Below are 25,736 nucleotides of genomic sequence, written 5' to 3'. Positions count from 1 at the left end.
ACTTCTTCCTGTACCACTGCTTGAAGAAGGTGTCTTCCAGAAACTGGCAGTAGGACTGGGAGTTGAGCTTGACTCCATCCTCAACCCGAAAAGGCCCCACAAGCTCATCTTTGATGATACCAGCCCAAACCAGTACTCCACCTCCACCTTGCTGGCGTCTGAGTCGGACTGGAGCTCTCTGCCCTTTACCAATCCAGCCACGGGCCCATCCATCTGGCCCATCAAGACTCACTCTCATTTCATCAGTCCATAAAACCTTAGAAAAATCAGTCTTGAGATATTTCTTGGCCCAGTCTTGACGTTTCAGCTTGTGTGTCTTGTTCAGTGGTGGTCGTCTTTCAGCCTTTCTTACCTTGGCCATGTCTCTGAGTATTGCACACCTTGTGCTTTTGGGCACTCCAGTGATGTTGCAGCTCTGAAATATGGCCAAACTGGTGGCAAGTGGCATCTTGGCAGCTGCACGCTTGACTTTTCTCAGTTCATGGGCAGTTATTTTGCGCCTTGGTTTTTCCACACGCTTCTTGCGACCCTGTTGACTATTTTGAATGAAACGCTTGATTGTTCGATGATCACGCTTCAGAAGCTTTGCAATTTTAAGAGTGCTGCATCCCTCTGCAAGATATCTCACTATTTTTGACTTTTCTGAGCCTGTCAAGTCCTTCTTTTGACCCATTTTGCCAAAGGAAAGGAAGTTGCCTAATAATTATGCACACCTGATATAGGGTGTTGATGTCATTAGACCACACCCCTTCTCATTACAGAGATGCACATCACCTAATATGCTTAATTGGTAGTAGGCTTTCGAGCCTATACAGCTTGGAGTAAGACAACATGAATAAAGAGGATGATGTGGTCAAAATACTAATTTGCCTAATAATTCTGCACTCCCTGTATATATATACTGTATATATATATATATATATATATATATATATATATATATATATAAACCAAAATTCATTAAAATTATGGGGGGAGATAAAAAACTGAAATTAAAATCCTCCATGTCTCAAAATTAAATCAATGTAAATATTTGCATAGGAAATTAGTACATCTAGGCAAGTATCCCCGCTTGCTTTTCCCCAGAAATTCTTAATATACAATGTTTCCAATGCACCAGAGAATTGTGGGTAAGATATGCAAATTAGATATGCAAATTCTCAGTTTTTTGCTTCAAAAATACTGTTTTGACACAGCGATCCTTTTAAACAGGATTATGACAGCAAACCTAAACCTAATTTGCATATCTTACCCACAATTCTCTTGTGCATTGGAAACATTGTATATTAAGAATTTCTGGGGAAAAGCAAGCGGGGGATACTTGCCTAGATGTATTACTTTCCTATGCAAATATTTACATTGATTTATATATATATATATATACACACACATATCGTAAATTACTCAATCCAGCTGAGATTTAACTTTCAAATTTTTTTTTTTACTGAGACTATTTAGTCTAAATTAATTAAAATTGTCTAAGAATGAAACCCTAAATCAGCTTTAAAAAAACTTTTTAACATACACTTTCCAAAATATAAATCTCAGCTTTTTAGTGGATTATGTTTTTGTTTCCATACTATATTTTACTGACCTTGCTGTAAAATCTCAGTACAGCAGCTGGAACAATGCCCAAGGGAGCGCTGACTTCAGATGGGTATGCTCAGTGTGTTTTTATTAGCGTGTTATCCAGAGTCCTCATCTGACTCTTTTCCTAGGTTTCATAGAACGAGTTTGAAACAATGCTTTTAAAGGGACATGAAACCCAAAAATGTTCTGTTAAGATTCAGATAGGGCATATCATTTTTAACAGCTTTCCATTTAACTTCTATTGACAATTTTGATTCATTCACTTGTTATCCTTTGTTAAAGGAGGAGCAATGCATTATCGGGAGCTAGCTGAACACATTGGTAAGTCAATTACATGAGTTATATATGTGCAGGCACCAATCAGTAGCTAGATTCCACTTTCTGAGCATACCTAGGTATACTTTTGAACAAAGGATACCAAGTGAACTAAGCAAATTAGATAAAACTAAATTGGAAAGTTGTTTAAAATTGTATGTTCTATCTGAATCATGAAAGAAAAATTTGGGTTATCCATTAATTCCCTTAAACATGGATATGGCATTTTGAGTACTTTATGTCATGATAGATTGTTTCCTACTGTCACAAGAGGACCCATTTAAACCGATATTAAAAACAAATGACAGGTAAAACACATCCCACATCCCTGGTTTCTGAAAAATGGCTTTTTCTTCTTATTTACAACCTGATTTTTGTACAAAAGAATGTAATAAGAATATTAGCTCACAATTCATATTAATATTACCTGATCACCTTTCTCTCCAGTGAGACCAGGGAATCCACGCTCACCTTTGATCCCCTAAAAAAGACCAGAGCACAAAGCAATCTTTTTAGTTCATTTCAAGCTCTGCTTACTACATTGCTTTAAATCAACTGCACAATTCATTTTAGTAGCACACAGACTTACCAGTGAATCTGCCAAACAGTATTCATACACATAAAATCCCTGGACCAAAAATTGTATGTTTTATTTAACTATTGTCTGCGACCAAGAACAGTTTATGCTGTATCTCAATACTCGATACAGACAATCGCAGCCTTGGATATGATAAAAGAGTTAATATTAATATGGCACACTATACACCACTCAGAATACAAATTCAGATTAAAAAGAATTAGCTGCAGCATAAACCATAATCCAGATGCAGAGAAGACCATGTTCCATATTGCACAGAGTTTGGATGCATTACAATCTTTTAATGAGAATAAACATTTGTAATTAACTGTTTATTCTAACTTCTTACAAAAAGGTGTTTTATTGTAGTAACCTATACAGTGCTACCTGTTTCGTAATTAGGGTTTTTATAACAGTTTTTCTTCTCCAGAGTAGCTGGTACATTTGTTTGCCCTGCTAAATCCTGATACTGTCACAATTATTACATTTAATATGGGGATTAAAATGTTCACTAAAATGACACTATTAAAATAACAAGACGTTTAGATTATTACTGCTAAATGTGGATCAAAATATTTAAAATATTAGGTTTAGGGTTGTGTCTGAGCTATAATTAAGATAGGTTAAGGTTAAGATTAGTCTTTAGGTCAAGCCTAGAATTGGGCAGTATGTTGTAGCTCTCTCTAGTAGCCAAAGAGTTAACAAGATGAAAAAATGCTGTGTTACTAATCATTTACAAATATTCTAAACAGAGAGATGTTCCATTTGCACTGTTTCTATCAATGCCAACTTTCCAATAGTAACCCATGTAAATGTTTATATTTCACTCACTTCAAGAACATACCTTTGGTCCTTCTTTGCCAGGTATTCCTGATGGGCCTCTTGGTCCAGGATCACCCTGTAATGACAAAGAAATTGACCTGCCATTACAAAGTTAAATAAACAAAATCTGAATGTAACATACATTTTGTGCTGTTATTGATTACTTCTGTTTATATTTTAGAATACATTCTGTGGTTATTGTGTCTGTGGTTATTTTGAACAGATAAAAGTTATTTGTTGATGTACCCAATCATAAACTTATATCTGTATTCTTAAACAGTGGGCGTAAGTTCATATAACTAATTTTGTCTATCTATCTATATATCTATCATATATCTATCATCTATCTATTTATCTATATCTATATCTCTCTCTCTCTCTCTCTCTCTATATATATATATATATATATATATACATATATATAATCTATCTATCTAAATCTATATATATCTATCATTTATCTATATAACATATGAAAAACATTATAAAAAACATATTTTTAATAAAAAAAAAGCAAAAGGTATATACATAAAAAGACATGTATGGCTCATACTGCAGTATTCATTATCAATGAATGATTTGAAAAACCCATAGCTGTTTTGGTGGGGTCTCAAAAGAAAATACAATTATTTAGAACTGGAACAATCAACATTCGTTTTTGTTTTCAAACAAATGTTTATTCAGTACAAGAATCTGGAAAATGGTGAAACATTTTAAAAATACATTAGTTTACAAGAAGCAAAATTGTGTAAATACCATGTCTATATTAGGCGGCGAATATACAAAATATGGTCACTGGTTTATTAGGTATTGTTTTGCTAAAATGTTGCATTCAACTTTTATGTCACTATTTCAAGCCATCTGAATCTCTTTAAACAAGTACACATCTGTTTACTTAAAGGTATATGAAACCCAAAAAATGTATTTTGTGATTCAGACAGATCGGTTTGCTTTTACTATCAAATTCACTTTGTTCCCATGGTATTATTGTTGAAGAGATACCTAGGTAGACATCTGGAGCCCTACATGACAGGAAGTAGTGCTGCTCTTGCAAAATGATAACATTATGCCCCTATTTTCACAAAAGATACCAAGGGAACAAGACAACATTTGATAATAGAAGTAAATTAGAAAGCTGTTTAAGATTTTATGCTGTATCTAAATTATGAAAGAACATTTTGGGTTTCGTGTCCCTTTTCAAGGTTTCCCAAATGACATATGACATCTAACTTGAACCTGTTTTTCTTACTGGGTAAGCAGCTTTTATGGAAAAAAACATCTTGTAAGAACAGCTTATTGCACTGAGAAGCCAACCAGATTGGAAAACAGCCCCACAAGTTTATAAATTGCTGACATTGTCTACAAGAAAATTCAGCAAAATATCTGTTTTCTATTATTTTTTCCTTTTAATAATTATTTTTGAAATTTCTTGGCTACATACATATTTGTAGTTTATGACAAATTTGACAGTCAGACTTACCTTTATACCATCTTTACCAGGAATTCCAACTTCACCCTTCTCTCCTTTATTTAATGTCACACCTGGACCCCCTGCATGACATTGGCTGCAGACATTCTACATAGAGTAGAAGCAAAACATTGAAAATATGTTGTTGGTTAAGCAAGGTAAACTCTAAATAATGCAATATGTTTTAAATGCCATCTTTTAGGTTCAACAGAGAAAAAAAAATTACATCTGAGTCCCTTTTAAGTGCTTGCAATTTGTCTTCCTTACTATGCTAACTATATATATCCAAAATCTATTAAAATGTTTACTGCAACATGTCATCAAGAGAAATGGCAACAGGAAAATGTAGTAATAAAAAAGTGACATGAAGGGGTTCAGTTTACACCCTACTGGAAAGCTGTCATCAAGGTTAACTTGCATGAAGGTCATCATGATCATGGTGCTGTCATATATTACTACTATATTGTCAGATATTGTCATGACAGCACCTCCATATTTGTTTGTAAGTTCAAGTTCACAATTTTGACAACTCTACAGAGTTGTAGCCTGTAAGATTCAATGGCCTCTAGTTATCAATGTGTCTACTTACCTGCCTTCCCCGGCCCAATACGCCCGCCTAGGCTCGCCTACCATAGCCGCCGTGGACCTGAATAAGCTCGCCAAAGTTATCAAAAAAGCTGTCAAAAAGCCACGCACCAAGTACGGGGCGATGAGCAGCAGACTGTGATAGTTATCACTCATCCGATCTCGCTGCTCTTCGGCTTTTTCCCAGCTTTATTGATAAGCTGTCACTAAGCACCCACACTAAACTACACTGTTCTATACCCTATACCGGTGCCCCCGGAGCCCCCCGCAACTAAATAAAGTTATTAACCCCTAAACCGCCACTCCTAGACCCCGCCGCAACTATAATAAATGTATTAACCCCTAAACCGCCGCTCCCGGAGCCCACCGCCACTCTAATAAACTGATTAACCCCTAAACCGCTGCTCCCGGACCCCGCGGCCACTTACATAATACCTATTAACCCCTATCCTGCCCCCCCTATACCGCCGCCACCTATAATAAATTTATTAACCCCTATCCTGCCGATCCCCTACCCCACCTCAACTAAATAAATTGTTTAACCCCTAAACCGCCGCTCCCGGACCCCGTCGCAACCTATATTAAACTTATTAACCCCTAATCTGCCCCCCCACACCGTCGCCACCTATAATAAATTTATTAACCCCTATCCTGCCCCCCATACCGCCGCAACCTATAATAAAATTATTAACCCCTAAACCTAAGTCTAACCCTAACACCCCCCTAACTTAAATATTAATTAAATAAATCTAAATAAATATTACTTTTATTAACTAAATTAATCCTATTTAAAACTAAATACTTACCTATAAAATAAACCCTAATATAGCTACAATATAACTAATAATTATATTGTAGCTGTTTTAGGATTTATTTTTATTTTACAGGTAACTTTGTATTATTTTAACTAGGTAGAATAGTTATTAAATAGTTATTAACTATTTAATAACTACCTAGCTAAAAGAAATACAAAATTACCTGTAAAATAAATCCTAACCTAAGTTACAATTAAACCTAACACTACACTATCATTAAATAAATTAAATTAATTATCTACAATTAAATACAATTAAATAAACTAACTAAAGTACAAAAAATAAAAAAAAATAAGTTACAAAAAATAAAAAAAATTACAAGATTTTTAAGCTAATTACACCTAATCTAAGCCCCCTAATAAAATAACAAAGCCCCCCAAAATAAAAAAAATGCCCTACCCTATTCTAAATTACGAAAGTTAACTCTATTACCTTACCAGCCCTTAAATGGGCCTTTTGCGGGGCATGCCCCAAAGAAATTAGCTCTTTTGCCTGTAAAAAAAAAAACACAATACCACCCCCCAACATTACAACCCACCACCCACATACCCCTACTCTAACCCAAACCCCCCTTAAATAAACCTAACACTACCCCCCTGAAGATCATCCTACCTTTAGCCGTCTTCAGCCAGCCGACCACCGATGGAACAGAAGAGGACATCCGCAGCAGTCAAAGTCTTCATCCAAGGGGCAATGAAGAGGTCTTCCATCCGATAGAAGTCTTCATCCAGGCAGCGTCTTCAATCTTCATCCATCCAGAGCGGAGCGAAGCCATCTTCAAAGCAGCCGACGCGGAGCCATCTTCATCCACCGACGCCAACTCGCCGAATGAATATTCCTTTAAGTGACGTCATCCAAGATGGTGTCCCTTCAATTCCGATTGGCTGATAGGATTCTATCAGCCAATCAGAATTAAGGTAGGAAAAATCTGATTGGCTGATCCAATCAGCCAATCAGATTGAGCTCGCATTCTATTGGCTGATCGGAACAGCCAATAGAATGCAAGCTCAATCTGATTGGCTGATTGGATCAGCCAATCGGATTGAACTTGAATCTGATTGGCTGATTGGATTAGCCAATCAGATTTTTCCTACCTTAATTCCCAATGGCTGATAGAATCCTATCAGCCAATCGGAATTCGAGGGACGCCATCTTGGATGACGTCACTTAAAGGAATATTCATTCGGCGAGTAGGCGACGGTGGATGAAGATGGCTCCGCATCGGCTGCTTTGAAGATGGCTCTGCTCTGCTCCGGATGGATGAAGATTGAAGACGCCGCCTGGATGAAGACTTCTATCGGATGGAAGACCTCTTCAGCGCCCCTTGGATGAAGACTTTGACCGCTGCGGATGTCCTCTTCTGTTCCATCGGTGGTCGGCTGGCTGAAGATGGCTAAAGGTAGGATGATCTTCAGGGGGGTAGTGTTAGGTTTATTTAAGGGGGTTTTGGGTTAGAGTAGGGGTATGTGGGTGGTGGGTTGTAATGTTGGGGGTGGTATTGTGGGTTTTTTTTACAGGCAAAAGAGCTGATTTCTTTGGGGCATGCCCCGCAAAAGGCCCTTTTAAGGGCTGGTAAGGTAATAGAGCAGTTAACTTTCATAATTTAGAATAGGGTATGGCATTTTTTATTTTGGGGGGCTTTGATTAGGTGTAATTAGCTTAAAAATCTTGTAATATTTTTTTGTTTTTTTGTACTTTAGTTAGTTTATTTAATTGTATTTAATTGTAGGTATTTGTAGATAATTAATTTAATTTATTTAATGATAGTGTAGTGTTAGGTTTAATTGTAACTTAGGTTAGGATTTATTTTACAGGTAATTTTGAATTTATTTTAGCTAGGTAGTTATTAAATAGTTAATAACTATTTAATAACTATTCTACCTAGTTAAAATAAATACAAAGTTACCTGTAAAATAAATATAAATCCTAAAATAGCTACAATGTAATTATTAATTACATTGTAGCTATCTCATGATTTATTTTACAGGTAAGTATTTAGTTTTAAATAGGAATAATTTAGTTAATGATAGTGTAGTGTTAGGTGTAATTGTAACTTAGGTTAGTTTTTGTTTTACAGATAAATTTGTCTTTATTTTAACTAGGTAGCTATTAAATAGTTAATATTGTGCCTAGTTAAAATAAATTGAAATTTCCCTGTAAAATAAAAATAAATCCTAAAATAGCTACAATATAATTATTAGTTATATTGTAGCTATATTAGGGTTTATTTTATAGGTAAGTATTTAGTTTTAAATAGTATTAATTTAGTTAATAATAGTAATTTTATTTAGATTTATTAAAATAATATTTAAGTTAGGGGGGTGTTAGGGTTAGGCTTAGGTTTAGGGGTTAATTAGTTTAATATAGATGGCGGCGGTATAGGGGGGGCAGGATAGGGGTTAATAAATTTATTATAGGTGGCGGCGGTATAGGGGGGGCAGGATAGGGGTTAATAGGTATTATGTAGGTGGCGGCGGGGTCCGGGAGTGGCGGTTTAGGGGTTAATACGTTTATTAGAGTGGCCGTGGGCTCCGGGAGCGGCGGTTTAGGGGGTAATACATTTATTTAGTTGCGGCGGTGTAGGGGGGGGCAGATTAGGGGTGTTTAGACTCGGGGTACATGTTAGGGTGTTAGGTGCAGACGTTTCCCATAGGAATCAATGGGATGTCGGGCAGCAGCGAACATGAACTTTTGCTATGGTCAGACTCCCATTGATTCCTCCCATTGAGTAGAAGCAAAACATTGAAAATATGTTGTTGGTTAAGCAAGGTAAACTCTAAATAATGCAATATGTTTTAAATGCCATCTTTTAGGTTCAACAGAGAAAAAAAAATTACATCTGAGTCCCTTTTAAGTGCTTGCAATTTGTCTTCCTTACTATGCTAACTATATATATCCAAAATCTATTAAAATGTTTACTGCAACATGTCATCAAGAGAAATGGCAACAGGAAAATGTAGTAATAAAAAAGTGACATGAAGGGGTTCAGTTTACACCCTACTGGAAAGCTGTCATCAAGGTTAACTTGCATGAAGGTCATCATGATCATGGTGCTGTCATATATTACTACTATATTGTCAGATATTGTCATGACAGCACCTCCATATTTGTTTGTAAGTTCAAGTTCACAATTTTGACAACTCTACAGAGTTGTAGCCTGTAAGATTCAATGGCCTCTAGTTATCAATGTGTCTACTTACCTGCCTTCCCCGGCCCAATACGCCCGCCTAGGCTCGCCTACCATAGCCGCCGTGGACCTGAATAAGCTCGCCAAAGTTATCAAAAAAGCTGTCAAAAAGCCACGCACCAAGTACGGGGCGATGAGCAGCAGACTGTGATAGTTATCACTCATCCGATCTCGCTGCTCTTCGGCTTTTTCCCAGCTTTATTGATAAGCTGTCACTAAGCACCCACACTAAACTACACTGTTCTATACCCTATACCGGTGCCCCCGGAGCCCCCCGCAACTAAATAAAGTTATTAACCCCTAAACCGCCACTCCTAGACCCCGCCGCAACTATAATAAATGTATTAACCCCTAAACCGCCGCTCCCGGAGCCCACCGCCACTCTAATAAACTGATTAACCCCTAAACCGCTGCTCCCGGACCCCGCGGCCACTTACATAATACCTATTAACCCCTATCCTGCCCCCCCTATACCGCCGCCACCTATAATAAATTTATTAACCCCTATCCTGCCGATCCCCTACCCCACCTCAACTAAATAAATTGTTTAACCCCTAAACCGCCGCTCCCGGACCCCGTCGCAACCTATATTAAACTTATTAACCCCTAATCTGCCCCCCCACACCGTCGCCACCTATAATAAATTTATTAACCCCTATCCTGCCCCCCATACCGCCGCAACCTATAATAAAATTATTAACCCCTAAACCTAAGTCTAACCCTAACACCCCCCTAACTTAAATATTAATTAAATAAATCTAAATAAATATTACTTTTATTAACTAAATTAATCCTATTTAAAACTAAATACTTACCTATAAAATAAACCCTAATATAGCTACAATATAACTAATAATTATATTGTAGCTGTTTTAGGATTTATTTTTATTTTACAGGTAACTTTGTATTATTTTAACTAGGTAGAATAGTTATTAAATAGTTATTAACTATTTAATAACTACCTAGCTAAAAGAAATACAAAATTACCTGTAAAATAAATCCTAACCTAAGTTACAATTAAACCTAACACTACACTATCATTAAATAAATTAAATTAATTATCTACAATTAAATACAATTAAATAAACTAACTAAAGTACAAAAAATAAAAAAAAATAAGTTACAAAAAATAAAAAAAATTACAAGATTTTTAAGCTAATTACACCTAATCTAAGCCCCCTAATAAAATAACAAAGCCCCCCAAAATAAAAAAAATGCCCTACCCTATTCTAAATTACGAAAGTTAACTCTATTACCTTACCAGCCCTTAAATGGGCCTTTTGCGGGGCATGCCCCAAAGAAATTAGCTCTTTTGCCTGTAAAAAAAAACCCACAATACCACCCCCCAACATTACAACCCACCACCCACATACCCCTACTCTAACCCAAACCCCCCTTAAATAAACCTAACACTACCCCCCTGAAGATCATCCTACCTTTAGCCGTCTTCAGCCAGCCGACCACCGATGGAACAGAAGAGGACATCCGCAGCAGTCAAAGTCTTCATCCAAGGGGCAATGAAGAGGTCTTCCATCCGATAGAAGTCTTCATCCAGGCAGCGTCTTCAATCTTCATCCATCCAGAGCGGAGCGAAGCCATCTTCAAAGCAGCCGACGCGGAGCCATCTTCATCCACCGACGCCAACTCGCCGAATGAATATTCCTTTAAGTGACGTCATCCAAGATGGTGTCCCTTCAATTCCGATTGGCTGATAGGATTCTATCAGCCAATCAGAATTAAGGTAGGAAAAATCTGATTGGCTGATCCAATCAGCCAATCAGATTGAGCTCGCATTCTATTGGCTGATCGGAACAGCCAATAGAATGCAAGCTCAATCTGATTGGCTGATTGGATCAGCCAATCGGATTGAACTTGAATCTGATTGGCTGATTGGATTAGCCAATCAGATTTTTCCTACCTTAATTCCCAATGGCTGATAGAATCCTATCAGCCAATCGGAATTCGAGGGACGCCATCTTGGATGACGTCACTTAAAGGAATATTCATTCGGCGAGTAGGCGACGGTGGATGAAGATGGCTCCGCATCGGCTGCTTTGAAGATGGCTCTGCTCTGCTCCGGATGGATGAAGATTGAAGACGCCGCCTGGATGAAGACTTCTATCGGATGGAAGACCTCTTCAGCGCCCCTTGGATGAAGACTTTGACCGCTGCGGATGTCCTCTTCTGTTCCATCGGTGGTCGGCTGGCTGAAGATGGCTAAAGGTAGGATGATCTTCAGGGGGGTAGTGTTAGGTTTATTTAAGGGGGTTTTGGGTTAGAGTAGGGGTATGTGGGTGGTGGGTTGTAATGTTGGGGGTGGTATTGTGGGGTTTTTTTTACAGGCAAAAGAGCTGATTTCTTTGGGGCATGCCCCGCAAAAGGCCCTTTTAAGGGCTGGTAAGGTAATAGAGCAGTTAACTTTCATAATTTAGAATAGGGTATGGCATTTTTTATTTTGGGGGGCTTTGATTAGGTGTAATTAGCTTAAAAATCTTGTAATATTTTTTTGTTTTTTGTACTTTAGTTAGTTTATTTAATTGTATTTAATTGTAGGTATTTGTAGATAATTAATTTAATTTATTTAATGATAGTGTAGTGTTAGGTTTAATTGTAACTTAGGTTAGGATTTATTTTACAGGTAATTTTGAATTTATTTTAGCTAGGTAGTTATTAAATAGTTAATAACTATTTAATAACTATTCTACCTAGTTAAAATAAATACAAAGTTACCTGTAAAATAAATATAAATCCTAAAATAGCTACAATGTAATTATTAATTACATTGTAGCTATCTCATGATTTATTTTACAGGTAAGTATTTAGTTTTAAATAGGAATAATTTAGTTAATGATAGTGTAGTGTTAGGTGTAATTGTAACTTAGGTTAGTTTTTGTTTTACAGATAAATTTGTCTTTATTTTAACTAGGTAGCTATTAAATAGTTAATATTGTGCCTAGTTAAAATAAATTGAAATTTCCCTGTAAAATAAAAATAAATCCTAAAATAGCTACAATATAATTATTAGTTATATTGTAGCTATATTAGGGTTTATTTTATAGGTAAGTATTTAGTTTTAAATAGTATTAATTTAGTTAATAATAGTAATTTTATTTAGATTTATTAAAATAATATTTAAGTTAGGGGGGTGTTAGGGTTAGGCTTAGGTTTAGGGGTTAATTAGTTTAATATAGATGGCGGCGGTATAGGGGGGGCAGGATAGGGGTTAATAAATTTATTATAGGTGGCGGCGGTATAGGGGGGGCAGGATAGGGGTTAATAGGTATTATGTAGGTGGCGGCGGGGTCCGGGAGTGGCGGTTTAGGGGTTAATACGTTTATTAGAGTGGCCGTGGGCTCCGGGAGCGGCGGTTTAGGGGGTAATACATTTATTTAGTTGCGGCGGTGTAGGGGGGGGCAGATTAGGGGTGTTTAGACTCGGGGTACATGTTAGGGTGTTAGGTGCAGACGTTTCCCATAGGAATCAATGGGATGTCGGGCAGCAGCGAACATGAACTTTTGCTATGGTCAGACTCCCATTGATTCCTATGGGATCCGCTGCCTCCAGGGCGGCGGATTGAAAACCAGGTACGCTGGGCCGGAAAAGTGCCGAGCGTACCTGCAGTGACGTAAGAATCAATCTATGTTGGACTGAGCCTGGCGGATCGAAGCTTACGTCACAAAATTCTACTTTTGCCAGTGTGTAGGGCTTGATAACTAAGGCGAATCAGCCTCGCCACAAATACGCTGCGGAATTCCAGCATATTTGCGGTTGACGGCTTGATAACTAGGGGCCAATGGCTCCAATGTCATTAGCAACATCATCACTACAACATTTCTGATGAACACCTTTCCTGTATGCCTACACATTCCAACCACAGAAACACACACATATCCTTAAATGATCACAGAAGCTATCTGCTTTCATTCTAGCCCTCTCTATTCAGAGATACACGTATATACAAATGCACCCAGGTATTTGCCTCCAAAAATAAACAAGTTACAGAAAAACCTCTCAGACCGATGCCTGCAGACAAAATCATGTCTCAGCACATCCTGTTTCTGCAATACCCACTGACATTTATTCTATTTACACATCACCAACCATACAACTGTGTGCAGTATGTAAGCCAGAGAAAGTTACATTTCAACACCCTGCTGAGTCAAACCTCCTAGGCTAAGTATATAATCCACAAATCCCCAGTTTTAAGAACAGATCTGATGATGAAGGCTTTACACTCTCAGAAGCATAGAGACACCATGGCCTAAGAGTATTTTCATTCATTATAAAGTAACACAGTCTAAATATTTTTATGACTGGTAAGACAAAAAAGCTAGAATATCTTGAGATATAAAATGCATGGAGGTGCTTTAATACATTAATTTTAAACTTGTACCCTTTATTCTCCGGTGTCAACTGTATATATACAGCATAACTAATGTTCCTGACAGCTGAAGCTTTCTTTATGAGAACTGTTCATTGTTATTATTAAATCACAGCACAATATAGATCCTGACCCTCTTTGCACAAAGTTAACAAATGTAGAGGAATCTTGTTTGTGTAGGGACCGCAGTGTAAAGAGTTTAATAACAATAAACATGAAACAAAATAGATGAATTAACTGACTGGCTTTCACTAATATATCCATAATAATATATTTTCTCCACTGTAGTTGGTAAATCTGATATTTAGTTTTTAAAGGGGCAGTCTACTCCAGAATTTGTATTGCTTAAAAAGTTAGATGATCCCTTTATTACCCTTTCTCCAGTTATACATAACCAACACTGTTATGTTAATATACTTTTTACCTCAGTGATTACCTGGTATCTAAGCCTCTGTAGCCTGCCCCCTTATATCAGTTCTTTTGACAGACTTGCATTTTAGCCAATCAGTGCTGACTCCATGGGAGTGAGCACAATGTTATCTTTTTTGCACACATGAACTAGCACTGTCTAGCTGTGAACACTGTCAAAATGCACTGTGATAAGAGGTGGTCTTAAAAAACTTAGAAATTAGCATAAGAGCCTACCTAGGTTTAGCTTTCAACAAAAAAATACAAAAGGAACAAAGCAAATTTGCTGATAAAAGAAAATAGGAAAGGTGTTAAAAATTGCATGCCCTATCTAAATCATGAAAGTTTCATTTTGACTAGACATGTCCCTTTAAGAATAATGCACAGAAATCTTAAAACAGAATTATAACTTAGAAATAGGTATTACCTTTAGTATGGCTCCAATATCTCCTAGGAGTGGTAGAGCAACCTATAACATAGACAAAATAAATAATACCAATAGGTAAGGAGAACCAACAAGAACCTTCATGGTGTTACACTTTCATCTAATTAGATTAATTACATTAGTCACAAAAAGGAGAATATTTACTCTTATTTAAGCTGGATAGTGTAGACATGATGCTCCAACATTATGGCCTTCAAAGGAACATTATAAGTATACAATAGTCTCAAGATATAAAATTAGCACTTCTCCTTTTCACAAACATTTAGAATTAGCCCTATATTTCTAATTTGAAGTTTACAATACTTTGATACAAAAATGATTTTTGATTGTCAAATATTCTCAATGCAAAGTTTTTTTTTAAATCAATGTGGCATCTTTTAAATGTTATATCTTGGCACCATGACTTTTTTAAAGTAAATTTTTTTCTCATGCTCATTTTGTATATTAACCTCTTAAGGACCATTTTTGCTCAATATTGGTTTCACCATAATTTTCCTCTCTCTTATTAAGTGCCCCCATACATATTAAACACAGTTTTTAAATAGACAAACAGGCCTTTATAGTGATACCTTATATGGGTATATAAAATAGCAATAAAAAGGAATTTAATAATAAAAAAATGGGAAACTGGAATGTCAAGGTATTTGAAATATTATTAAATAATATATAGAAATATATTTAACTTTATCTAATAAATCTGTGGATGTGAACATGGTCTGTAGGACAAAGGATTAGATCTCCCCCACTCCAATTGCACAGGAGACATTCTTGGCTGAAAGGAGAACAAAGGATTATCTCTGGCAGATCTCACACACTCAATATGTTAAATTATGCAATTGTATAATTTAGCAAGGAACTAAAATATAACAGTTTCAGGATACAGGCAAATATATGGAGACGAAATGTCTGAATTACCCTTTTGGAACTGATCAAAATCATGGAGAGGCAGCTTTTATGCACATGGTGTTAATTTTTAAATCCACATCTGCACTGCTGGCTAAACAGGAAATATGCTGCATTAAGACTTTTACAACTACTCGTGGATTGACCCCATGTGGTGAGTATGAGACAAAAAGTCTGGCAACTGAAGTTACTGAAAAGTTAGAATGTTAGGATAATACAGTGAAGGCCCATGACTTACATTATGATTTCAAAACAACTATATATATTTTAATGGATATGAGATGTATATTTATGTGATATCAAACATTAACATCTAAATATATATATATATATGGAAAGTAAAAGATTGAATGATATATATATATATATATATATATATATTTTGAAGGCATGAATATCTTAGCCTCTGTGTGTTTAAGAACATGAATAGATGTTTATGGACCTGAAGAGAAGTGATTATTAACATTTATTTTTATTTCAGATCGACATAAACAGGATTTATGTATTCAGGAAGAAATACACAGAAATGTCACATACTATATCTGGGTGGATGCAAATATCAGGAGTTTTAAATACTACCAATCTGGAGATATAAAAATAAGCTGTTATTTGCAAAGAAATGCCAGAATACTGATAAAATTATAATGCATTTTAAGCTAATAATTAGCAGTGTTAAATTACCTTAATATAATAAAATGTTAATAATATAACATATTTGGTATCAGAATAATCAGAAAAAATAACCTAATATTAACCATCTGTAATTGGGGTTATATATGATTAATGCAGAGAGTGTGATCTGATTAAATAACCATTTTATAAAAAAAAAATTAACTTGCTTAAAAATGTCAGAAATGCTGTATTGTATTGCTATGTTGTACTGTATGCTGCCACCTGGTGTTATGTTGCGAGAACTACAGCCAGAAGGTTCTTTCTGGCTGTTAAAAATGAAATTTCCAAGGGCCAATCCGATTTAGACTTCCCAGATAACCAATGGGAAGGTCAGCTCCCGTAGTGCCACCCACATGATGTCATCAATGATTATATAATGGGAGTGTTGAATGCACAAGAGAGAGTTGTCTGTAACTTGTTGAAAATTAGTGATCTGATTTTGGCTGCGATATACCTGAAAAAAAAAAGTTCACTTCAGCAAGGAGCTTAAAACTTATCCTTGATTTGTGCAAAAACCTTCTTTCAAATGAGATGACCTAAAGACCGCTACGAATTGGTTCAAAATTGGTGAAGTATATTGTATTTTAAATTGGTAGTTATAAGCCTAGGTTTTGTTCAAATCTGTGTCTGAATTGGCTAAGTAACTCATCTATACAAGTTCTGATATTGTCGGTTAATTTTGTATTAGGATAAATTGCAGTTAAATAGCAGAATATATATTTTATCCTATTGTTTTATAAACACTGTTTAGAATTGTATTGCTTGGATGTTAAAGGTTTTTAGTCCCATTGTGTTAAATAAATAAGGCTGAATTGTGAAGGTATATTGTTCTGGGTTTTGTAAGAAGAATAGCATATCTTAAGAGTTGGTTCTAACGCATATAAACTTTTATTTAGTTTCCTTTTATTGCAAATATAGTTCAATATGTTTATGGATATTAACTAAATAAAAGAATTCAGATATTTATATTAATTGTATGGTCTAGTAGGTGCATGGTTGATAAGGGTTTCTACTTCTTTGTATTGTGTTTATAACCCTGCCATAAACTTATATATATTATTTGGATAGCACTACTAAGATTTTCATAAATATACTGACATAATAATTGGAGGCATTGCATGAGATTTATTAATATCCATCATAATTGATATAATATATTTGTAAGTAAATAGAAATTATTATAAAAGAGAAAAAATTCATATTTCGATATTAATATTTTGAAGATATATTTTTTTTTGAAAAGTTGAAATATTAATTTTCATATTTCGAGATTGACATTAACATCTTGAAATATTATTAAAGATTAATTTTGAAAAATTAATAAAAATATTAATTTTTCATATTTCAAAATTGGTCAAAAATATTAATTTTTCATATTTTCAAAATAAATCAAAAATATTAATTTTTTCATATTTCGGAATATTAATTTTTCATATTTCAAAATTAATAATATTTTTTTTTTGAAATATAAAAATTTTCCTTCTCTCTTTTTATTGGCAAAAATTGTATTAGCGTTTTAGTTTAACTAAGTACTAAACCAATATAATAATGTCTGTAGCCAGAAGTGACTCATTTAATTCTATACATAGCAATGAAATTGGTCCCATAACCATACCTATTACTAAAGGTCAGGTCCTTAAGAAAGATATCTTAAGTTACCTTAAAGGGAAGTTTAATATTGCGGGTGAATTAAATGATTTTATGGATATGCTTGAAACTAGGGCTAAAAATATTACCGTTAATAATAATATGTGGAATGAAGAGAATGAATTCTTCCAGGAATTATTAATGATTAATCAATGCAAAGCTCCCATAAAGCGAGACGAACTAATACTAAAATCCTGGCCCCTTTTAATATGCATAATTGACGAAATGTCGTTTTGTGTCACAGACAAACGATTGCAAATACAGGAGCTAGAAAATAGTATTCGTTCCTCGCGCAGACGCGAAGAGGGTTTAAAAATAGCCAAAAATAAAATGGATGAATTTGCCCAAAACCTAGCCACCTTAGATAAGCACAATATGGACTTAATCGCGCAGATACAAGATTTAAATAAACAGCTTGCGCAAAGCCAGAGAGAATTAAGCGATTTAAAAAGGTCATATCGCCATAATGAAAACCCCTATATTAGCAATGAGAATAATACAGATAATGCTAACTCCTTTAGCGAACGCGTCAGGGACGAGGTACGAAAATATATAGAACAACATAGACAAATGACCCCTAACGGGTCAGAAGTAGATTTCCCAAATAGACAATCCCCTCAGGATGTAAATCCAGAGGACAGCTGTAGCGCAGCTGATGCAGGGGAGGGAAACTCTAACAGAGAATCCCAAAATAAGTCTGATAAAGTCTATGATTCCCATAAAATAATCACTTTTGTACAACGCGCAGTACCTATATTCTCCAATAAGGGAACAACATCTGTAATTGATCATTTACAGGCTTTTGAAAATGCGTTAGCTATAATGAATGTTACAAGTGAGAAATTGAAAATTGAATTTCTACCTTGGGTATTTGACAGTAAGCATCACAAATTCTTTGCCTCACTAAAGGATATGAATATTCATTCCTGGAATGGGGTAAAACAACAATGCAGAAAAGAATTCGGGCAATATCGCACTAAAACTGCCGCGAAAATAGCGGTATATGGTTTAAAGTGTCGTGCGAATCAGAGTCCAGTCGAATTCCTTTCTGTATTGAAAAATGCGTACAGTATGGCTGAAGATAATCCCAGATTTGATGGCTCAGAATTTGTAAATTTATTTTTTGAAGCATTGCCTACACCCATCAAAATCAACTTAGCTAGAGATTTTGATGAGGACTGCTCATTGGAATGGCTGATCAAAGAGAGTACGAAGTTATACTCTATTCAGCAGTCCAGTGAGCAGGGGGTTAAAAAGGAGTCAAAACCCAAAATTGTGGCAGAAACTAGGGTGTCACCTAGCCCCCTCAATTTGGAGTCTAACAAGAGGACTTATGCAGAGGTGGCCAGTCAAAACAGGCCATCTCCACAGAGGTTTAATTCTGCCCCTCCCCCTACACAGGTTGAGGCGCAGGGAGACTATAACCAAAGTGGGGGACATAATCAGGTGAGTAATTACTCACAAAGAGAATACTCACCAAATAATTGGTATCCGCGCAAGGGTAGATACAATAGACGGCGAAGATATTCTCAGGGTAACCAGACACCCCAGGTATATAATGCTCCCCAAAGTACTAATACTGAACAAGCTGAACCCCAGGGGCAACCACGCCAGAATAGAAATAGTGGCCCTGATTCTGAGGGAACCCAATGGTCCAGGAATCAGTACAATGGGGCACCAAGAGATAGGCCCAGGGGTAGAGGTAACTTGTACAATCAGGTAGATATGCTGTTTACCCAATTAAATCGGTTGAGCGAACAAATCGCTAATATGAGTCAAAAATCTACATCTCAGCAACCGAACAATACTTTTTTAGGGGTACAGCCAGTGGTCAGCAGTGGACCACAGGCACAGTCATAAATACTGCAGTATCACCTGAAGGGGAGGGTAGAGATATACAAACTGTAATAATAAATATCAATGATACTAATCATGTTATCTCCCCACAGACCGGAAACGGACGATTTGGCCGTGATGACAAGCAACCTCATCCGGGAAAAGTTAACAAATCTCTTCCCTTGCAGCTCTCTCCTAACCTTATCTCCACAGATGCAGTACAAAAGAATCCAACCAACCCTGTCATAGAGGAAACAGGTAGGTATGAAGGTTCCTCTGCATCGAATGACACAGCGAATTCAGGTAAAACGTGGCGAAGCCCACAGATGTACAAGAATGCAAATTTTATGTGTGAAATGATAGAAACTGCAGGAAGATATTATGTACTAGTTGAGCTGCAAGATTCAGTCTCCAACCCTATCAGGGGATTAATTGACACTGGGTCACAGGCAACTATCTTATCCCACAGGTACTACACACAGCTAAATGAGCTAACACCCCACAAACCTAAAATAAAAGAATTTGACGGTTCTCTAATAGGTGTTGGGGGTGACTCCCTAAAAGTCTACGGTACTGCCTGGTTAAAATTTAAATTGGGGAACAGGGTCATAAGACACCCTGTCATTATAGTGGATCTGCCAACTGATCGTTTAATTATTGGTAGTGATCTCCTGAAACGATTAAGCACCATAATTGATTGCATAAATAATGTAATTTGGTCGCAAGTTAAACGGCCTATCAATTATGAAAAATCTGGTACATCTCGCGCCCGACATAGCTGTCACGTGGTGGAAGAGAAACCAGATGCTGTGGAGATTCATTTCAGGAATAACCCTATACCTGAAATCACTATTCTACAAATAGATGATCAGACTCCTTTTAGTGGCTCTGATGGTAATACTTTTAAAATTTCGCCTGGAAAGATAGCGAATATTTCCCTAGATGGCGATGTATTAACCATATCACTCCACAAGGGGGATCATAAAATCCCTAAGGGGGGAGGCCACGCTCAATACCTCACAGGGATTGAGAGAGTTAAAGAGGATCTATTTATCCCTATACAAGTGCATGACCTTGGTAAAACAAAGTATGCTAAAATAAACTTAAAACAGGAAGCTAGCTATATAAGCGAAGGTTTATTAACGCAAATAGCTGAACCTAAAGTGATTAAATATCTTTCTCCCCAAGACCACTGTGTCAACGGCCTGGATGACAGGTCTGAAAGCTATAACATCACAGCTAAGTGCTTATTATCTATCTCTATTGGTAATAAGTCAGTGAAGCACCTGTTTTTAGTTTTAAATACTCCCCATAATCAAATATACATTGGCAATGATATCTTACATAGATATGCCATACAAATAGATTTGATTAATTCTTGCCTCTGGAGCAGGTTAAAGGGGGACCCTGAAGTATTTCAGGATGAAAATGCAGCCCTGAAATCAAACCAGCAATTGCCATATGCTGTGAATATGCAGGTATCTAGCGATGTTATAATTCCTGCTGGGGCTGATAAATTTCTTTTACCCTTACAGGTAAAGAGAGGTCAGAAATTAAAAACTTCTGAAACACTGATTTGCCTCTCCCATAGAATACAAAATCTGGGTGTCTCAGTAACCTACACTCCTATGGTGAATATTGGAACTGTTCCAATAAATATTATTGTGCATAACATGACCCCACAGGATATAACATTATCCAAGGGAACTACCATAGGATATGCACTGGAATCAAGTTATTACACTTTTGGATTCCAGAATAATGTAATTGGGCTAATACCTGAAGGATACCTAACTGAAGAACAATTAATAGAACAATCCTTTGCATCTATGCCAGAGGGTCTATTTAATATTCAGTCTATTTATCCCTTCAGCTCAGAGGAAGGCATCTGTAAAATTGAAGAAGCCTCTCTAGTGTTTGATCAGCCAATCAAACAGCAAGATTACCCCAATACCCAGAGTCATGGGAGCAATGTAAATTATAATCAAGGGGATCTCACCTCTAGACTGGAAGAAGCCTATGAAATAGGACAGCCTGAAATCTTTCCAGGATTTCAGCAAATAGTCGAAGAGCAAATATCCTTAGCTAATGGCTGTTCCAGCGATGATGAACGCCAACAGCTGCGAGAACTCCTAATGGAATACAAGGATATTTTCGCTAAGGATTCTTATGACTGTGGTACCACAGACTTGCACATTGCAAGAATACAAACAGATCCTAATGCGCCACCTGTATTTGTCAAACAATACAGACTTCCCTTAGCCTCATATGATTCTCTTGCAGAGATCATAAGGAATTTGGAAGAAAGAGGTATTATCAGACAGGTGCACAGCTCTTATAATAATCCTATTCTAGGTGTCCTTAAGCCCAATGGACAATGGCGTTTGTGTGCTGACTTAAGACAGCTAAACAAACGAGTATACATGTCTGGCTGGCCTGTACCATACATTGACCAGTGCCTAGCACAAATGCAGGGATCCAAAATATTCACTGCCATTGATTGTGCACAGGGATATTGGACCATAAAGGTACATGAAGAGGACCAATATAAGCTAGCATTCTCCTTCCAAAAGATTCAGTATGCATTCCAGAGACTTCCATTTGGATACATAAATTCTGGACATGAATTTGCTGTATTCATGCATAAGGCTATGCCTGACGCACTGGAAAGGGGGACCTTATCTTATGTGGATGATGTTTTAATCAAAAGCACAGACTTTGAAAAACACATTGCAGAGCTTAAACACGTCCTCAGCCAACTTAAAAGGGCAGGTGTCAAATTATCCCTGCAAAAAGCTCAATGGTGCCGCACTCGTGTAAACTTCTTGGGACATGAAGTTACCTCTGATGGATTAAATCCCCAGAAGAAAAAGGTGGAAGCTATAGTGAATTCTAAAAACCCAACTAACTTAAAGGAATTGAGATCATTCCTGGGTATGACGAATTATTCTCGCAAATTCATTGATAATTATGCGGAATTAGCTAAACCACTACTACTTCTTCTAAAGAAGGATGTGAAATGGCACTGGAGTGAGTCTCAAGAGACAGCCATCAGAGAGCTGAAGAGAAAACTCACTCAAGCACCTTGCTTAGCGTACCCTGAAGGTGGTAAACCTTTCTACTTAGAAACAGGGTACACAGATGTAAGCATGAGTGCTGTGTTATACCAAAAGCATGATAATTTGAACAAAGCCATTGCTTATGCGAGCAAAAATCTATCCCCAGTAGAAATAAAGTTTAACGATTGCGAAAAAGCCCTCTTATCTACTGTATGGGCTCTACAAAATTTCCGCAGCTATATACAGGGCGAGAAAATTATTGTAGAAACGGCCCACCAGCCTTTGCTATATTTGCAAAGTGAGAGAATAAGAGATGGGAATTTGTCTAATAGCCGCATAACAGCGTGGACTCTTTCCTTACAAGGCTGGCCCTTAGAAATTCGCTACAAGCAGAATAAAAAGAATCCAGTCGCACAAGGGCTTGCTGAGCTCCACGACTGTACTGCTAGAGATCCTGGGGAAGAATTATCAGAAGATGATTTTCTGGAAGAACAATTGCTTTCCCCATATAAAATGTACAATGAGGACCATTGTCAAACATTACCTTGGGTATATGTTGATGGTTGTTCTTACCATGCCACTATTGATAATGAGCGCAGATTAGTCGCTGGCATTGGTATAACTGGGGCAAATGGATTCCCAAATATATCTATAGGTTTCAACATTGGACCAAGATCAAGTCAGGTTGCAGAACTAACTGCTGTTTTCAAAACCATTGAAATGGCTATTGAACATAGTATTAATGAATTTGTGATCATAACTGACTCAAATTATGTGCGTGACAGCTTTGTTGAATACCTGCCAACTTGGAAAAGAAATGGCATGCAGAAAAGCAATCACAAACCAGTCAAGCATGGCAAATTGTTCTGCGAGATTGATAATCTGGTAGTATCCAATGATTTAACCATACACTGGAAAAAGACCAAGGGTCATTCCAGAGTTCTAGGTCCTGATAAGGAAGGCAATGACCTTGCGGATTCATTAGCCAAACAAGGAGCCATAACTGGAGAACTCCTTAATATTGACCATTTAATGGGTGCAATTCAGGTAGAAGCCATTACCAGAAACCAGGCAAAACAACAGAGTGAGCCTAACTTGGTACAATGGAGTCAGGATTCTCCTAGTGAGGACCTGATCACTAGTCAAAAAGAAGACCCCATTGTAGGCATCTTCTATAAACACATAGAAGATCCTGAAAGCAACCCCATCTCAAAAGATGATTGTATTGGCAAAGAAGATCTGAGAATCTTAATAAAATCTAAATCACAATTCAAATTACAGGATGGTTTGTTAATTAGAACCTCCAAAACTGGCATCCAGCAGTGGGTAGTACCCACCAAGTTCAGAGGTCTAATGCTCCAACATGCCCATGATGCTCCCACATCTGGACATCGCGGTGCCAAACTCACGTATGAAATATTGCGTGATTATGCTTTTTGGCCACACATGTTGAAAGACGTTCAAACCTACTGTCAAGGGTGTTTAATCTGCCCACAGTTCCAACCCACTGCACCAATGCATAGAGCGCCATTGCAGAAAAGGGGGATGGTAATGCCATGGTCAGATATACAAATTGATTTTATTGGTCCAGTAACAAGGTCATCAAGAGGTAACAAATACATGTTAACAGTGACATGCCTGTTCACTAAATGGGTAGAGTGCATTAGTGCACCTAACAATAGTGCTGAAACATGTGCAGCATTGCTCATCAACCATGTATTTTCCAGATTTGGTTTGCCCCAAAGAATCGAATCAGATCGGGGGACCCACTTCACTAGCGAAGTGATGACAAAAATGTGGAAAATACTAGGGGTTAAAAGAAAGCTCCATATTGCTTATAGAGCTGCCTCAAGTGGTGGTGTAGAGCGTTACAACCAGTCCATTGTTAAAATCCTCAAAAAGTTTGTGAGTGAAACAGGTAAAGACTGGGATGTAAAACTACCTCTAGTCTTAATGGCATTAAGAGCAACTCCAAGTAGTGCTACCAAGATGTCACCTTTTGAACTGATGACTGGTAGAAGAATGGTTCTACCTCAGCATCTGCTATACCGTACATCAGACCAAAACTTGATAAACGCTGCTAATACACATCAATATGTGGAGAACTTAAGAAAACACCTGCAATATGCCTTTGCATTTGCTCAAAGGAATTTAGAAAGAGCCGCAACTGCCACTAAAACCTATTATGATCTCAAAACATCCAAAAAGGAATATGAAATAAATGATAAAGTTTATCTTTATAACTTTGGAAGAGATCAGGTTAGGGAGAAGAAATTTCTTCCCTCATGGAAAGGTCCTTTCGTCATTACTGACAAAATATCTCCAGTGGCCTATAAAATACGGATCCCCAAAAATGAAAGTTTCATAGATAAATGGGCCCATATCAATCAATTGCGAGCGTGTCATCCCAGATCCCAACTACAAGTCATAGAGGGAGAATGAAGTGTCATATCCCCAAATGAACTAAAGACATACTATAGTTTAAAGATGCCTAACTGATAAACATGAAGGTTCAAAATTGACAGACTATCTACATAGAAGACTGTCCATGATGTGTACGGTCAACATCCTCACCAAATACCACTAACCTTGATCCAATTCAAATACATGTGTCCTACATATTTTTGAATTGGAAAGGGGGATTTATGTCAAGGTATTTGAAATATTATTAAATAATATATAGAAATATATTTAACTTTATCTAATAAATCTGTGGATGTGAACATGGTCTGTAGGACAAAGGATTAGATCTCCCCCACTCCAATTGCACAGGAGACATTCTTGGCTGAAAGGAGAACAAAGGATTATCTCTGGCAGATCTCACACACTCAATATGTTAAATTATGCAATTGTATAATTTAGCAAGGAACTAAAATATAACAGTTTCAGGATACAGGCAAATATATGGAGACGAAATGTCTGAATTACCCTTTTGGAACTGATCAAAATCATGGAGAGGCAGCTTTTATGCACATGGTGTTAATTTTTAAATCCACATCTGCACTGCTGGCTAAACAGGAAATATG

General features: G+C 36.7%; 1 protein-coding gene across 4 annotated transcripts in view; it reads right to left on the bottom strand.

Annotated features, from left to right (window-relative positions):
* COL19A1 (collagen type XIX alpha 1 chain) overlaps window positions 1-25,736 on the bottom strand; it is a 1,696,717-nt gene that overhangs the window by 372,352 nt on the left and 1,298,629 nt on the right. For all 4 annotated transcript variants that reach the window (XM_053710417.1, XM_053710419.1, XM_053710420.1 and 1 more), the window contains 4 exons: window positions 14,576-14,617; window positions 4,785-4,880; window positions 3,327-3,380; window positions 2,333-2,386 (listed from right to left, as the gene is read on the bottom strand). In XM_053710417.1, coding sequence (XP_053566392.1) covers window positions 2,333-2,386; window positions 3,327-3,380; window positions 4,785-4,880; window positions 14,576-14,617 — 246 coding nt within the window. The remainder of the gene's footprint in view (window positions 1-2,332; window positions 2,387-3,326; window positions 3,381-4,784; window positions 4,881-14,575; window positions 14,618-25,736) is intronic.

Source organism: Bombina bombina, chromosome 4 (genome assembly GCF_027579735.1).
Source record: "Bombina bombina isolate aBomBom1 chromosome 4, aBomBom1.pri, whole genome shotgun sequence".
In the NCBI taxonomy this organism is placed as follows: Eukaryota; Metazoa; Chordata; class Amphibia; order Anura; family Bombinatoridae; genus Bombina; species Bombina bombina.
This window is presented reverse-complemented; position numbering and strand designations above follow the sequence as displayed.